At 63.7% G+C, this 14,639-nt stretch overlaps 3 protein-coding genes across 3 annotated transcripts; 2 read left to right on the top strand and 1 right to left on the bottom strand.

The window, feature by feature from the left end:
- Positions 1 to 226: 226 nt before the first annotated feature.
- On the top strand, positions 227 to 1,093 carry MYADM (myeloid associated differentiation marker; the record flags this gene model as incomplete). Its single annotated transcript, XM_080354090.1, has 1 exon — positions 227 to 1,093. The coding sequence occupies one exon, from the start codon at positions 227 to 229 to the stop codon at positions 1,091 to 1,093; it is 867 nt and encodes a 288-aa protein (XP_080210216.1).
- A 3,544-nt stretch (positions 1,094 to 4,637) lies between these two features.
- Positions 4,638 to 10,061, top strand: LOC308046325 (cytoplasmic phosphatidylinositol transfer protein 1-like; the record flags this gene model as incomplete). The annotated part of the gene is made up of 9 exons (XM_080354063.1): positions 4,638 to 4,694; positions 6,071 to 6,219; positions 7,609 to 7,697; positions 7,882 to 7,889; positions 8,183 to 8,254; positions 8,346 to 8,441; positions 8,533 to 8,688; positions 8,786 to 8,849; positions 9,796 to 10,061. Exons 1-9 carry the CDS (start codon positions 4,647 to 4,649, stop codon positions 10,059 to 10,061), a joined length of 948 nt encoding a protein of 315 aa, XP_080210189.1. The 5' UTR covers positions 4,638 to 4,646.
- Positions 10,062 to 10,888: 827 nt separating this feature from the next.
- On the bottom strand, positions 10,889 to 13,684 carry MSS51 (MSS51 mitochondrial translational activator; the record flags this gene model as incomplete). Its single annotated transcript, XM_080354026.1, has 6 exons — positions 10,889 to 11,165; positions 11,241 to 11,334; positions 11,817 to 12,380; positions 12,574 to 12,698; positions 12,910 to 13,065; positions 13,392 to 13,684. The coding sequence occupies 6 exons, from the start codon at positions 13,682 to 13,684 to the stop codon at positions 10,889 to 10,891; spliced, it is 1,509 nt and encodes a 502-aa protein (XP_080210152.1).
- Between the last annotated feature and the right edge of the window lie 955 nt (positions 13,685 to 14,639).

Below are 14,639 nucleotides of genomic sequence, written 5' to 3'. Positions count from 1 at the left end.
CGCCTGCGCCGCTGCCACCAGCCCCCAGCAGCCGCCCCGGTGAGCCGTGCGTCGCGGTCGCCGTGGTGGCAGCCACGGAGCTGGGGGTCCTCGGTGCAGGCGGCTTGGGGGGCCAGCGGCTCCCTGCCCCGTGCCCCACCCCTCTGTCCCAGCACCCAGATAAGAGCAGCTGCTGGCAGCACCCATTTCCCAGCTTGTGGTGTGAGGGGGAGAGCTGGCCGGGACCATGGCCAGGGTGACGGTGAACCTCCGTGCCGTGACCTCCTGGGTGGGCATCGCCCGGCTCTTTGCTGTCGTGCTGTCCTGCATTGCCTTCAGCTTGGTGGCCTCCACCCGGGACTTCTGGGGTCCCTATGGGACGTGGTGTATGTTCACCTGGTGCTTCTGCTTCGCCGTGACGCTGCTGGTGCTGTTTCTGGAGCTGCTGGAGCTCTACCCCAAGCTGCCGTTCTCCTGGGATGACTTCACCTCCGCTTTCTCCATGTTGGCAGCATTGATGGTCTTCACCACCTCAGTGGTCTTCCCTGCCACCTTCATCAGCAGCCCCTGCAGCGGCAGCAAGTGTGCCCGCCAGGCTGTGGCCACCACCGTCTCCTGCCTCTGCTTCCTCGCCTATGCCCTTGAGGTGGGGCTCACCCGTGCCAAGCCGGGGGACATCAGCAGCTTCCTCTCCACCGTACCTGGGCTCCTCAAGGTGTTTGAAGCCTATGTGGCCTGTCTTATCTTCTGCTTGCTGGATAACTACAGTTCAGAAGCTGGCCTGCAGTGGTGTGTGGCCGTCTACTCCATCTGCTTCATCATCACCCTCCTCATCATCATCTTCACCATTGGCCGGTGCCTCAGCTACATGCCCTGCCCGCTGGAAAAGGTGCTGGTGGGGTACAACGCCCTGGCCCTGGTGATGTACCTCACCGCCACCGTCCTCTGGCCCCTCTACAGCTTCAGAGGCGAGAGCCGTCCTGCGTCCTGCGGCAGGGGCTGCAGGTGGGACAAGAACCTGGGGATCACCTTCCTCACCATCTTCAACCTCATTGCCTACTTGGTGGACCTGGTCTACTCCACCAGGATGGTTTTCATCAGAGCACCTCCCTAAGGGCTCGGGGTGGTCCTAGTGGGGAGAGGGGTGGTGGGACGTGGCCGGGTGCCAGTGCGGGGTTCCTGGTGGAGCTGAGGAAGAGGCTGGATGCCTTGGAAAGCTCCTTCTCCCCGCGCTGGAGCAGAGAGCCACGGGGTGCTCCTGGGGGTGCCTGAGTGGGGGGGCTGGGGAGCTGAGTTGGGGGAAGCAGGGTGTTCCTGAAACCCTGGAGCTGGGGGTGGGGTTGGGATTAAATTGGGTCATTTTTCACTTGCTTCTGTCTCTTCTTTCTTTCCCTTCCTGGCTCTCTGCGGGATCCTCCCCAGCAGCACAGGGGTCTTGGGGATGAGAAAGTGGGGAGCACTGGTAGCACCAGGGGGGCACTGGCAGCAGCACCCGGGGACACTGGGCTCCAGCAAATCTACTTTTCTCCTGCTTGTTGACTCTGCACCAGAGTGAAGCAGGGCATGGCCAGGAAAAAAAACAGCCCGGATGCCTTTGCTTTGGCACCTGCACAGGACCCTGACAAACGGGTTTGGGAGGAATGTGGTTGCTGGGGGGGCTGAGCCTGCCAGGCCCTTGTCACCAGCACCACCGGGTCCTCATCTCCACCACCATCACTCTAGTGGGAGCCCCACTGGATCTGGTCCTAGACATGCTGGTGGGATCCCTATGCCTGCTGCTTTACTCCTTGGGGGCTGCCACCAAGTCCCCAGCCCTGAGGGGACACAGGGCTGCAGGGTGGCTGTCACTTGGTGCCACCACAGCTGGGGGTGCTGAGACATGTCATGGAGAGGACGGTGTCACGGTAGACCAGCGTACCAGGAAGAAGGCAGCAGAGCAGTGCAAACAGGGGAAGGTGTGCCCAGCGGGCAGAGCTCCTGGCATGGTGCTCCCGGATGTGGGACAGGCACCCCACGGGGCACCCCGGCGGCTTTTGGGGCCGCTGTCCCCAGCTTGCACTGCTCCCTCCACTGCCGCTTGTCCTGGCACTACCCACAGCATCGGGGCATCCCTGCTGCTTCAGAGCTTGCTGGGGGCCACGGAGTGGGGTCCCCACCATGATGAGAGGGTGGGTCCCAGGTGATGATGACAGTGCCACAGGTCACCTCGTGGGTGTCCCCTTCACCCAGTCCATGTCCCCATGGTGGCCATGACCCCATGACTGCAGCACCCTGGCACCAGATGGGCTGGTCCCTGCACCCCAGCCAGTGAGGCTGGAGCGTGCCGCGGTGCTGCAATCGCACTGAGTGGTATGGCTCAGCCTTTGCCCTCCCGGCAGTGCCGTGGGAGCTGCTTGCAGCCTCTGAGGCAGAATTTTTGGAGCAAATAAAGTGAAAACCACACTGGCTGGGCAGAGCCCTGCCCAGCACTGAAGCATGGCTATTTTTAGTGCCCAGGTTGATTGAAATTCATGGAGAAAAGGGGAAGGGGAAGCATCGTGACGGCAGTGGCTGTTCCCAGTTGTGAGGCGTGGTGCTTCGTGCCAGTAACGTGTTTGGCTGTGGAAGGTACATGGACGATGCTGGTACATGGGGTGTGGTGAAGGTGGGGTGCAGGAGGCTGGGTGGGCAGTGGGGTGCAGCATGGATGCTGGGTGACGGTGGGTGCAGGGATAGGGGTGCAGGAGGAGGCTTGGGGGCTCCCTGCACTGCGCTCCAGGGAGCACCCAGCAGGAAAGCGTGCGCCTGGTGGCACTGTTGGGGGTCTGAGCCTGGGTAAGACTGTGGGGCACCTCCCGGCAGCTGCCGAGTGTCCCGGGGAGCTGCCGGGACCCCGGTGCCAATCCGTGCTGTGCTGGGGAGCCCTGGTGCCGGTGCGGGGCTGTTGCTATTGTGGTGCCGCTGTCGATGCATTGCAGTACAGGTGTGTAGCCGGTGCGGTGCAATGCCAATGCCGATGCCAGTCCCGGTGGCGTGCAACGCCCATCCCGGTCCCGGTGCCGGTGCATTCCTCCCCCTAGGGGTCGGTGTGCCGCGGCGCGGGAGGTGGTGCGGGAGGCGGTGCGCTCCTGCGCACGGCCCGGGGCAGCCGGGGCACGGCGGCAGCGGGGAGCGGGTACCGCTGCGGTCCGGGTGAGTACGGCCGAGGCGACGGGAGCCCCGGCCCCGCGGGGATGCGGCGGAGCGGGCCGGGCGGCGGGGGCCGGGCGAGAGGGGAGCGGAGGGGAATGGGTGGCACAGTCCGGACCATGGGAAGAGATGCCGATGCTACCGGTCCCGGTCCCGCGGTGCCCCGATCCCGCCGCGGCCCGGGCATCGCCCGCTTGTCCCATGGCACGGCCGGCGGGACCACCCGGGCAGCCCCGGAGCCCACCCCCGCCCCGGACGGGACGTCTCTCCCTCGGGATAACCCCGGGCCTCCCGGGCCGGTCTGTGCTGCCCCGGTGCCGGGATGGGGCAGGGGATGCGGTGACCCGGAGGTGTCCCGTAGGTCCGTGGGTCCCCGAGGTGTTCCTTCCCACACTGCACCCTGACGCGTGCTGGGGCTGCCTCTGCCCCTCAGCGCGGGGTAGGGGGTCCCGGGGATGGATGAGGAGCCTCCCGGCGGGGGGTTACAGCTTCCTGCAACACAGCACCAGCACCCAGCCCTCTCCTGTCAGTAGGATGCCCCTTTGTCCCCACAGGGATGCTCCTGTGCCCCCTCAGTGCCCCCAGGGATGCTCCTGTGTCCCGCAGTGCCCCCGGGGACACCCTTGTGTCCCCCAGTGCCTCTGACCCCCCAGGCATGCCCCTGTGTCCCCAGCTGGACAAACTGCCCCCTCGACAAGGCCCCCTGTGAGTCCCCATCTGCCCCCTCCAAGGCCTGATCCCCCGTTCAGAGTGAGTGCCTAGGGGGTCTCACGTCCCCTCCCTGCCCCAGAGGCCTGGGGGCCATGGTCAGGAGCCCCCTGTGCTGCTCCATTACCCACTCTGAGCATCTCCAGCCCCTGCCGGAGCAGGACCAGGGGGAGAGCAGGGCAACGTGGCAGTGCTGCACACTGGGACAGGTGCTTGGGGGCAAAACCGGGGTGGGGGTTTCCAGCCCAGGGAAGTGACGTCCCACACCTGGCATATGACCAGGGGTGCTCACCAAGAGCAGCTCCCTGGGGCAGGCCAGAGCATGGGTGCTCAGGGATAGGTCCCCACGAACACCAGCAGGTCTGATCCCATCCTTGTGTCCCTGAAACCCTCTCGCTGTGCTGGCCACTCTGAGCAGGTGTGGATGTGGCACCCCAAAGGGATGGCACTATATTTGGGGGGGGACACATTTCCTTCAAGACAGCTGCCTGACAGAGAAGGGGTTAACACCAGGGAGGCTTTTGGGGTGCTGGGGTGTCCCCAGCTGAGTACACCCAGGCTGCTTCTCCCACTGGTGACCTCACACCACTGCCATGGCAACGGCTCATGAAGTCACCGGTGCTGGGAACAGGGTGGCTGCCTCGAGCATGAAGTGATGGGATGGGAGTGCAGGAGGCTGGCGAGCACCATCTCCCTGCTCTCACTGTGCCCCTGGATCCCCCCAGAATGAGCTGTGCCCACACCAGTGCCGAAGCCTCCGCCTGACCCCTGCCTGCCCTGCCCGCGCCACCATGCTCATCAAGGAGTACCGCATCTGCATGCCACTCACCACCGAGGAGGTGAGTGGGGGGCAGTGTGCGACCAGGGCTCCCTGTGCTTCTGGGGCCAGGCAGGAGAGCGAGGTATTGTTTGGGAAGTGGGGTGAAGAGACAGGGTAGTTCTGAGTCACCCTGCCACGGGTGCCAGAGCCAATTTGGCTGCAGGGACCCACTGATGGAGGGGATAGGTGGGGTTCCTGTACCCACAGGAAGGGAGTGCCAGGGGATCGGGTCCATGCCTGGAGAGGGGCCAGGGGATGCTGCGGTACTTTTTGCTGTCCCCTCGTGGCACAGACCATCTGCCTTGGCTGAGCCGCTGAGGTGTGCTTTGGCTACAGCCATTGGGTATGGGATGCTGTGCATAAGTGCTGAGCTGTGTTTTGGGGCGCAGGCAAGGGGCACATCTCATCCCTAGGCATAGTGGCCTTGGAGCATAGAGTCCATCAACAGCACTGGGGGCTGCTCAGGAGCATCCTGGCCCCAGAACCACAGGATGAGTTGGCTGGCAAAGAGCACTGGGGGTTTGGGTGCCTGTTGCACTGTGGTGCTGGGGGTGACTACCCCCACAGGGCACATGGGCTGAGCCCCTGCTCTGGCAGGGAGCCATCAGGGCTGTTTGCCCCATCGGCAAAGAGCAGTGATATCCAGTGATATCCAGCAGCTGGTGGCATCCCCAGCCAAAGGTCACTTGTGGGCATCTGGCACCGACAAGGACGTTTTGGGGAGCAGGGAGCTGTGGTGACAGTGCCCACATCACGCAGCACCAGCCCTCCCCAGGCACTGATTTTGTATTTGCACCTGGCAAAGGTTTCCAGTTTGGCAGACAGAGGCGATAAGATCATGCTGGCGGTGATGGATGGGGTACTCAGCGGAACAATAAAACACTTATTGCGCAGCTGCCTCATGAAATACACACACATACATATACATATACATATACATATACATATACATATACATATACATATACATATACATATACATATACATATACATATACATATACATATACATATACATATACATATACATATACATATACATACATAGTTTTTGCTGGCTCCCGAGTAGCTTGCTGAGCAGAAAGCCTCCAGGCACTCCACACAAGGCATTTGGGCTCCAGACAAGAGCAGGGAGGGCAGGATCTGGCCCTCACCCAAGCACTGGACCAGCCCAAGGGCAGAGGAGGTGAAACAGGGTGCCCCAGTAGACCCCTACGTGCTGCACGGCTCAAGGTCCATTATCTCTTTTCTCCGTGCCTCAGTTTCCCCACTCAGTGGAACAGCTGGAAAGCTGTTAGCCCAGCAAAGAGGAGCCCAGCCCAGCACTGCGCCAGCTCAGCTGGGAGGCTGCTGGGGCAGGGATGGCGGTGCTGAGGCTGGGCGCTGTGGTTGCAGTACCGCGTGGGGCAGCTCTACACCATCAGCAAGCACAGTCACCAGGAAAGCGAGAAGGGTGAGGGCGTGGAGGTGGTGAAGAACGAGCCCCATGAGGACCCCGTCCATGGCCCTGGCCAGTTCACTGAGAAGCGCGTCCACCTCTCCAGGTGAGGCTGTGGCTTCAGCAAGAGGGGGCTGCCTGGGGAGGGGCTTCCAGTGCCCCAGCTCCATGGGGTAGCACTGCAGTGTGGAGCAGGGGCAGGCATCGGGGTGGTCCCATCCCACCCTCCAAAATTCACAAGGAGCATACTTTCCCGGTCCTTGACACCCTGCAGTGCGGCTGCACCCATCTTTGGGGGCTGCACCTGTCTCCCAGGGGTGCACCCGTCTCTGGGGACTGCACCCAACTTTGGGAGCTGCACCTGTTTCTCAGGGTGTGCCCATCTCCTGGGATGCACTTATCTTGGGGGGGCTGTACTCATCCCCTGGGATACAGCTGTCTTCAGGGCATGTACCCATCTGCTGGGGTGCACTTATCTGAGGGGGCTGCACCCCTCTTTGGGGGCTATCTACCAGGATGCACCAATCTTCCCAGGGGTGCACCCCTCTCCAGGGGCCACAACTATCTTCTGGTGTGCTTCCATCTTCAGGGTATGCACCCATCTTTCAGGGTGCAACCCTCCCTGGGGGTTGCACGCCTCTCCATGGACTGCAGCTCTCTCCTACTGGGCACCCATCTCTGGGTATCGGTGGGTGCCTTAGCTGCAGTGCAGGGCTCAGCAGGGATGCCCAGGCTGCTCAGCTGGTCCCTGGGGGTGTCCCCGTGTCCCTGCCTGCAGTCCCCAGTGCCCACTGGGTAGCAGCTCACACCTGGCGCTGCTGTCCCTGTGTCCCCGCTGCCGGCTGCGGCATGCTGTGGTGCGGGCATCAGCTGCCCGCCCCCCCATGACTGTGGAGCTGCTGGCGTGAGATGAGTTATTTTTAGCCACAGCACTCACGATTCCCCTCTCGGGGATGGTATTTATAACGCTTATAAATTAATCAAAACCCACCTCCCAGCTCCCTTGAGGGGCCTGATCCTGCCCGGGGACCATGGGCAGCCATGGGGTGCTGGGCTGTGGTGCCTGGGGGCAATGGGGGCACTGTGGGATCCTGGCCCTGGAGAGGTTTTGGGGTCATGGGGAAGGGCTAGGAGTCCCTGGGGTGAAGGGTTAGGGGTGCCTGGGGAGGTGGTAGGGGTGCTGGGGAGAGGATGGGGGCCCTAAGGCAGAGGTGAGGGCCCTGAGAAGGTGACAGGGGTCCCTGGCAAGGTTCTGGGGTGCAGCTGATGGTCCTGGGGAGGTGACAGGCATCCTTAGGCAAGTCCCTGGAGTGTAGGTGAGGGTCCTAGGGAGCAGGGGTGTCCCTGGGGAGGGGATGGGGGCCCAGAACCAGGGCTGTGCTGTAGGGGGCTGCGTCTGGCAGAGCAGAGCCAGGTGGCACTGGGCAGGGCTGTGCCCACCAGCTGTATCTTGCCCTGAGCTGATCCCGCTCCCTGCTGCTGTGGTCCCCCGCAGCAAACTGCCAAGCTGGGCACGGGCAGTGACCCCCCGCATCTTCTACATCACGGAGAAGGCCTGGAACTACTACCCCTACACCATCACCGGTGAGCCCCGGGCAGGGTGTGGAGACGGGTAGCAGGACACGGCTGGGCTCCTTGTCCCTCTCTGGCAGGAGGGTGGGGAGAGCCCGGCCATGGCCACTTCCCAGTCTCACCGCTCCCTCTCTCCCCTGTGGTGCCACTTGGTGATGCCACCCCATGATGCTGACATGCCACGGTGTCCCTGCAGAGTACACGGTAAGGAGGTGGCATGGGGGCACCTGGTCCCTTGCCCAGCACCTGGTATGGCTGGGGTGGGTGTCTCCTGGCGGTGGGTCTCCCCTGTGGTTGGCGTCTTTAGGGGTGGGTGTCCCTTGGGTCTGGGCGTCCCTTGGGGTGGGCATCCCTTGGGATGGGTGTCCTTGGGGATGTGCATCTCTCAGGCTGGGTGTCCTTTGAGCTGGGTACCCATTGAGGATTCACATCCTTGGGACTGGGCATCCTTTGGGTGGGGGTGTCCCTTTGGGCTTGCTGACAGCCACTCCCTGCAGTGCTCCTTCCTGCCCAAGTTCTCCATCTACATCGAGACCAAGTATGAGGACAACTGCGGGGACAGTGAGAACGTGAGTCTGCACTGCGGCTGAGACCTGGCAAACTCATTGCGTGGTGACATAAATGTGTTGCTGATGCTCCTCACTCTCCTCCCCTCTTCAGATCTTCCGCAGCGATAAAATCCTGGGTGACCACGAGGTCTCCTTCCTGGACATTGCCTTTGACGAGATCCCTGAGCGTTACTATCGCAGCCTGGAGGTAGCATGAGTGGGGATGGGGTGAGATCCCCATGGTCACCCCCTTGTCCCACATCTCCAGGGGGTGCTCACGGCCCTGATTTTCCCCCCAGGACCCCCGATTCTTCAGCTCAGCCAAGACGGGCCGGGGGCCGCTGCAGGAGGGTTGGCGCCAGCACACCAAGCCCATCATGTGCTCCTACAAGCTGGTGAACGTCAAGTTTGAGGTGTGGGGGCTGCAGACACGGGTGGAGCAGTTTGTGCACAAGGTGAGGGAGGTCCAAGGCCAGGGTGAGCAGGGGGAGATGTTCAGGGAGAGATATTGAGGGACAGTGACATGGTGCTGACCCTCATGGTGTGTCACAGGTGATCCGGGACATCCTGCTGATCGGGCACCGGCAGGCGTTTGCCTGGGTGGACGAGTGGTGCGGTGAGTCTGCGGGGTCACCCGGGCACTGCTGGTGACGGGGGGACATGGTCCCTGAGGTGGCTCTGGGTCCCCAGGGTGAGAGTGGGCTGTGAGTTTAACCGCCGAGGCCACTAACCCCACAGGCAGCTCTTGCTCTTCATCCGGCTCCCCTGCTGCCTGCACTGCCTGCACTGCCTGCACTGCCTGCACTGCCTGCTCTGCTCGCTCCCCTGTCCCCATTCCTGCCTGCACCGCCACACACTGCTCATGCCACTGCACACCTGGGAAAGGCTTGGCTGAAGCATGGGGTGGGCGAGAGGAAACCCAGCATCACTGCCTGCACTGCCTGCACCCTGACTGGCACAGAGATGCGCTGCAGGCAGCTGCTGCATGCAGACATGGGACAGGAGCCCCACGTGCGGTGATGGCCGGCAGTGGGTGATGGCAGCAGGTGCTGGGCCATCCCGGTGAGTGGCTCTCTGCCTTCCAGACATGTCCCTAGAAGAGGTCCGGGCCTTCGAGAGTCAGATGCAAGTGGCCACAAACCAAAAGCTGGGGAGCCAGCATCCCTGACCCCACTGCACAGGCAGCCCTGCTGCACACTGCCTGCAGGGGACAGAGACCCCAGACCTCGCCACACTGCCTGCAGGCACGTGCAGGCAGGGGGTGTGTACGGGGGCACGTAGAGTCCCCCCCGCACCTGCTGCCGTCCCCACATGTCCCCTGCCTGAGCTGCCTGCACTACCTGTCCATCCCTTCCCTGCTGCTGACTGGGCTGGTGCCCGAGTGGGGGGCTGGCTGTACTGCCCAATGTCCCCCTCCCTGCTGTCCCCCTGGCCCCAGCCCCTGTCACCTCCCCAGCACCCAGCTCGGTGGGGAGCCGGTGCGGGGGCGCAGGCTGCTCTGGGATGATGGGGTGCAGGATGTGGCTGTGCCGAGCGGCCCCAAGCCCAGCTGTGCTCGGCAGGGATGACGATGGAGGAGGTGCGGCGCTACGAGCGGGAGACGCAGGAGGCCACCAACGAGCTCATCGGCCTGGTGGCACCCAGCATCTCAGTCAGCGAGGTGGGGCAGCCCACGGCCACGCACTCAGCCCCTGCCAGCGCCCCCTCCACCCCCCTCAGTGACGAGGCCCCGGATTTCCTCACTCCCCCTAAGAATTGTCCACGCAAGAAGTCAGCACCAGAGACCCTGACTCTGCCCGCGCTGCGGGAACGTGCTGACGCCGAATGACACTGGCTGTGCCACACTGTGCTGCCTCCCTGGCCGGACCATACCAACCCCGCTGCCAGCCACAGCCGCTCTGACAGGCACCAGCCCTGGAGAGGAACCCACCGTCGGGGCGCAGGGAGCCCTGGGCGGTACCAGCCTCCCCAAGCCACCACAGGTGCCCACACAGGACGTTGCCACCATCGCCGTGTCAGACCTGCTGGCTGCGTGGGGAGGGGATGCTAGGCCGGTGCAGGTCCCCGGCAGCGTTGGGCGTTGCTGCAGGGGCTGGTTCACTCAGCACCACCCGCCCTGGTTTCCACAGGGGCCACCGAGGCTGGCGAGCAGTGGGGGGCAGCAGACAGTGCCCATGTGCCGTGGATGGGCTGGGTGCCGGTGCTGGGCTGAGCAGCTGCAGGGCTCGGCAAGTGATGCTGGAGCACCATCGGCACAGCATGTGTGATAGTGACAGTGACAGCCAGCTGCCCAGGCTGGGGCTCCCCAGGGGCCACTCAGCCCCGTGCATGGCAGGTCCCGTAGTCGGGGGTCCCCTTCACCATCCCGAGGTGGGCTGGGGCAGGCTCAGCCCTCTGTTTTCTGTAGGAAAACAAAGGGCTTTTCAGAAATAAAAGCTCGAGACACGGTGTCCAGCTGCCAGTGGTGGTTTATTTGGCTCTGTGGAGGGCTGCCGTGCCTGTGCCAGGGTGCTGTGTCCTCGGGGGCTGGATGTGTGTGGCGAGGGGCAGCCAGGTCACCAGTCCCGGGATGGGGAGATGTGGTCCTGGGACGGGACAGCAAGGGGCTGGGGTTCAGGTGGGCAGGGCAGGCAGGATGGTGCTGGCTGCAGGGGGTCAGCCCAGCCCTGGGGAGATGTCTCCAGCAGCACCGGCAGCACTGGGCTCCTCTCCTTGCCAGCCATCATCATCCTCCAGCTCTCCAGCGCCTGGCATGGCTGCTGCTGCCGGTCCCAGCACTGCGATGTAGTAGGAGCTGCAGTAGACAGGCGCCTTGTTGGGGCTGGAGTAGACCTGCTCAGGCCGGAGCGAGGCAAAGGGATTGGCAGCGAAGCCCATGATGTGCGTCTCCAGCTCCACCAGGATCTGCAGGGAGGACTTCAGCTCCTGCTCGCTGCCGAGAGAGGGGGAGGATGGGACATTACCAGCCAGCTGTGCCAGCACATGGGGGTGGTGGGCTCATGCTCACCTGTAGACGGTGAAGAGGACGGGCAGGCGGTAGTCCCGCAGCAGCAGCAGGGTGGGCAGCCAGCCTGCCAAAAGGTCCGGGCAGGCATGGAAACCTGTGGAGACAGTGGTGAGTGTCCCACCTTCCTCCTGTTTCACCCTGGCCACAGGGAAAGCTGGCTCTAATGGCACCCGCTCTGTGCTGGAGGCCCCCAGAGTGCATGGTGATGCTGGCAGGGGCTTGGCAGCCTTTAGCAAGGAGGGTCCCATCTCCCCACCTGCACAGGGGACACCCCCTGGCTCTGGGTCCTGGGCTGAGCCACTGCAGCGAAACCTGAGAGCAGGGATCCCTCTGATTGCTGCTTGTACCTGCTACTGCAGGTGGGTGATGCCGAGTGCCTGGGGGATGAGGCAGCCAAGACCTCATTTGGGCTGTGTGAGGTGGCCCATTGTGGCTTAGTGCACAGCCATGACAAGACCTGGGCATGTCATGAGGTCCAGTGGTGCTGGGGCACTCAGGGTCTGTTCTGCCAGGGACATCCCACTCAGGGCAGTGGGGTAGTGAGGGTCTGGGCCCTTCCACGGTGCGGGCACTCACCTGGGTGAAAGCCCACCACCAAGTCAGGGCGGGCGGCCAGCTTCGTCTCCACGTGGCTTTCCCAGAAATCGTGGTAGAGCCCCTTGTAGCTGCTGAGATAGACCCTTCCCCGAGGTGCCGGCATAGCCAGAGGTGGCCTCATGATGGGTCCATCAACCACATCCACCCCTACCATCACCACCTCTATGCCCCAGTGCCCTGGGAACATCTTCATCAGCTCATCGTAGTCTGTTAGCCGGGTGTTGAGGGTCTCAACGTGGGATGCCCCCACCACATGCACAGTGAGGGCTTTGGCAAGGGGGTCGATGCCGAAAAGCCGCAGCCCCAAACCGATGGTGAGCGGCCGCGAGTGGAAGTCAGTGACCAGCCGCCGGACAGATTCACGCAGCTCCGCGTCCTCTGGCCGGGGCTTCCCAGCGTTGGCCCAGAGGAGGGTCATGTACCGCCCAGCCAGGATGGCACTCAGCTTCTCCTCCAGCTGCCCCTGCATGGAGAACCAGTCCTCCCAGCCCTCCACAGCCCGGGCGGGTTTTGTCCAGCTCTCTGTGGGGAATGGGATGTCTCCTGGGGGGAGAGAAGGGAGAAGCATTGGAGGTCGCAGCAGTGGCCTCACAGCCCAAGCCACTTGTCCCACCCAGGCTAGTGGGGGGCTGGAGCTGGGAGGAGGGACCCCCACATCCCTTTGGGGGACCTGTGCAGCCCAGGGTGGGGTCAGGCAGGCTGGTGTGGGGGATGCACAGAGTGTCCCCTGCCCCACCTGTGAAGATGAGCCACTCCACCAGCCGATCCATAGCCACCAGCTTCAGCTTCTTGCAGAACTTCTTGTGCAGCGGCCAGTTGGCACGCTGGCACGCCACGCCGCAGTAGTACACGTTCTGGCACCTGTGGAGAGAGGCAGCGTGCCCAGCCATGGGGGGGGCCATGAGCTGGCCCGCTGAGCCTGGCTCCCTGCCACTCCCCAGGGCCACATCGCTGTTTTGGGGGTGCCCTGCAGCTGGAGGTGGGTGTGGGGGCCAGGGACCCCCAGCTTCACTCTGGCTGGAACTGAGGGCACAGATCCAGTCCCATGACATGAGACCTTCATTCTCCATACCTCTTGCATCGCCGTAGGCTTTTGGGGTCAGGGAGGGCATCGGGGAGCTTTTTGCATTCAGCACAGAACTTGAAGGTGTCCTCCATCTTCTGGAACATGTCAAAGTAAGTCCGGATGCCAAAATCACTGCCGCTCTTCCTCCCGTCCATGGCAGACCTGGAGGTGTCGGGGGTGGGGGGTGAGCAGGATCCAGCCTGCTGCTCTGCTGTCACGGCAGGGCTGGTGTCCTCCTTCCAAGGCTGCCCGGATTTTTAGCTCCAGCTAAGAGCATCCTGCTCTGAGCTGGCTGGGGATGGGGAGCTGGGGAATGGGCTGGTGGAGCGGGGCACCCAGGAGCCCTGTTAGAGCACCCCACCTGTGAGCTGAGCTGGAGGGGTGGGATGAGCCAGAGGAGATGCTCCAGCTGGGGAGACATGCAGGATGCTCTGGCTGAGGCAGGAAGAAACACACACCTGTGCCAGCACCCATGGGTGCTCACTCACTTGTAGTCCTCGTAGCTCTTCATGTTGAGCTTCTGCAGGATGACGTGGGACAGCCCCGGCACGTTGCGGTCCATGGCCTGGAAGCCCAGTGAGTCCACGTCGGGTCCCCTTGCTGCTGGCTTCTCCACAGGCTTCTTGGGCCGGCCAGTTTTAGGGGCAGCACCTGCATTTTGCTGGGCTGTGGCGGCTGTGGGAGAGAGGGGTGTGGGTGAGGGGGCTGGTTCGTGGGTCCCTGGGTGCTGCCGGGGTCCCCCATGCCGCCCACCACCCCCACGCCGCCTCCCGCCCGCCATCCTGCCGCTCGTCCCCGGCTGCGCCAGGAGGAAGGACAGAGGAGCCGGGTGATGTCGGATGGCCCCGACACACGTCCCACTGCTGGCCAGGGAGAGCCAGGCTCAAATGTCAGCCCCGAGGAGATAGTGGCAGAGGAGACCAGCCACGGCCCCTCCAGCAGGAATCGGATAGCGGAGCTATTCTGGTCATCCCCTCCCAGGGAATGGGCCAACCCGCAACAGGGGTCCAGCACCCGCCCTAAAAGCCGCTGGTGGTGGCAGTGGGGTCCCCCAAACCCCTGTCTGCCCCACAGCTGCTCCCACACTGTACCATAGGGCAAGCAGGGGTGGCTGCCCCTGTCCCCAGGACCATGCCCCACACCTCTCCTCTCTGTCTCTCTGTGGCCTGATTGACACCATCCCCGAGGTCCCTGCCCCGGGTCGGGCTGTGGGGACCCCCTCTCGCTCTGAGCTCTCAGTAGGGTGTGTGTGAGTGGCTGGGTGGGCACCATGGCCTCTGACAGGATGGGGCTGGGTAGTGGCTGGGCTCCCTAGGAGCACATCAGGCTGCAGGGAAGGACATGGCGCCCCTGCAGCAACCCCCAGCCGAGACAGGTAGGGTCGGGGGGACCCCTGTGCCCCACGGGGCGCCCTACAGGGGCCTGGTAGGAGCTGCCCACACCCAGCATGGCGGCGACAGCAGCTTCACGGACACGCCCCCCAAGCACGTGGCGCAGAGGTGAAATCTCGCGAGGCTTCGGACACTCGCGGGAGCAGCCGCGTTGCCGTGGTTACGTGACGCGAGCCCTCCTCCGAGGCAGGTGAGACCGAGGTTCGCGCCCCGCCGCCGGCCGGACCCGCTTCTCGCCGCCCCGGCGGCCTCTTGTGCCCGGTGCGGTGAGGGGTGAGTGGCTGCAGGGCGCACCCCGGGACGTGGGGGCCCCCGGGCCCGCAAGTGGCGGCAGGAGGCTGCGCT

This window comes from Nesoenas mayeri, assembly GCF_963082525.1.
Source record: "Nesoenas mayeri genome assembly, chromosome: 15".
NCBI lineage: Eukaryota > Metazoa > Chordata > Aves > Columbiformes > Columbidae > Nesoenas > Nesoenas mayeri.
The sequence above is the reverse complement of the archived record's forward strand: the minus strand, read 5'-3'. Positions and strand labels throughout refer to the sequence as shown.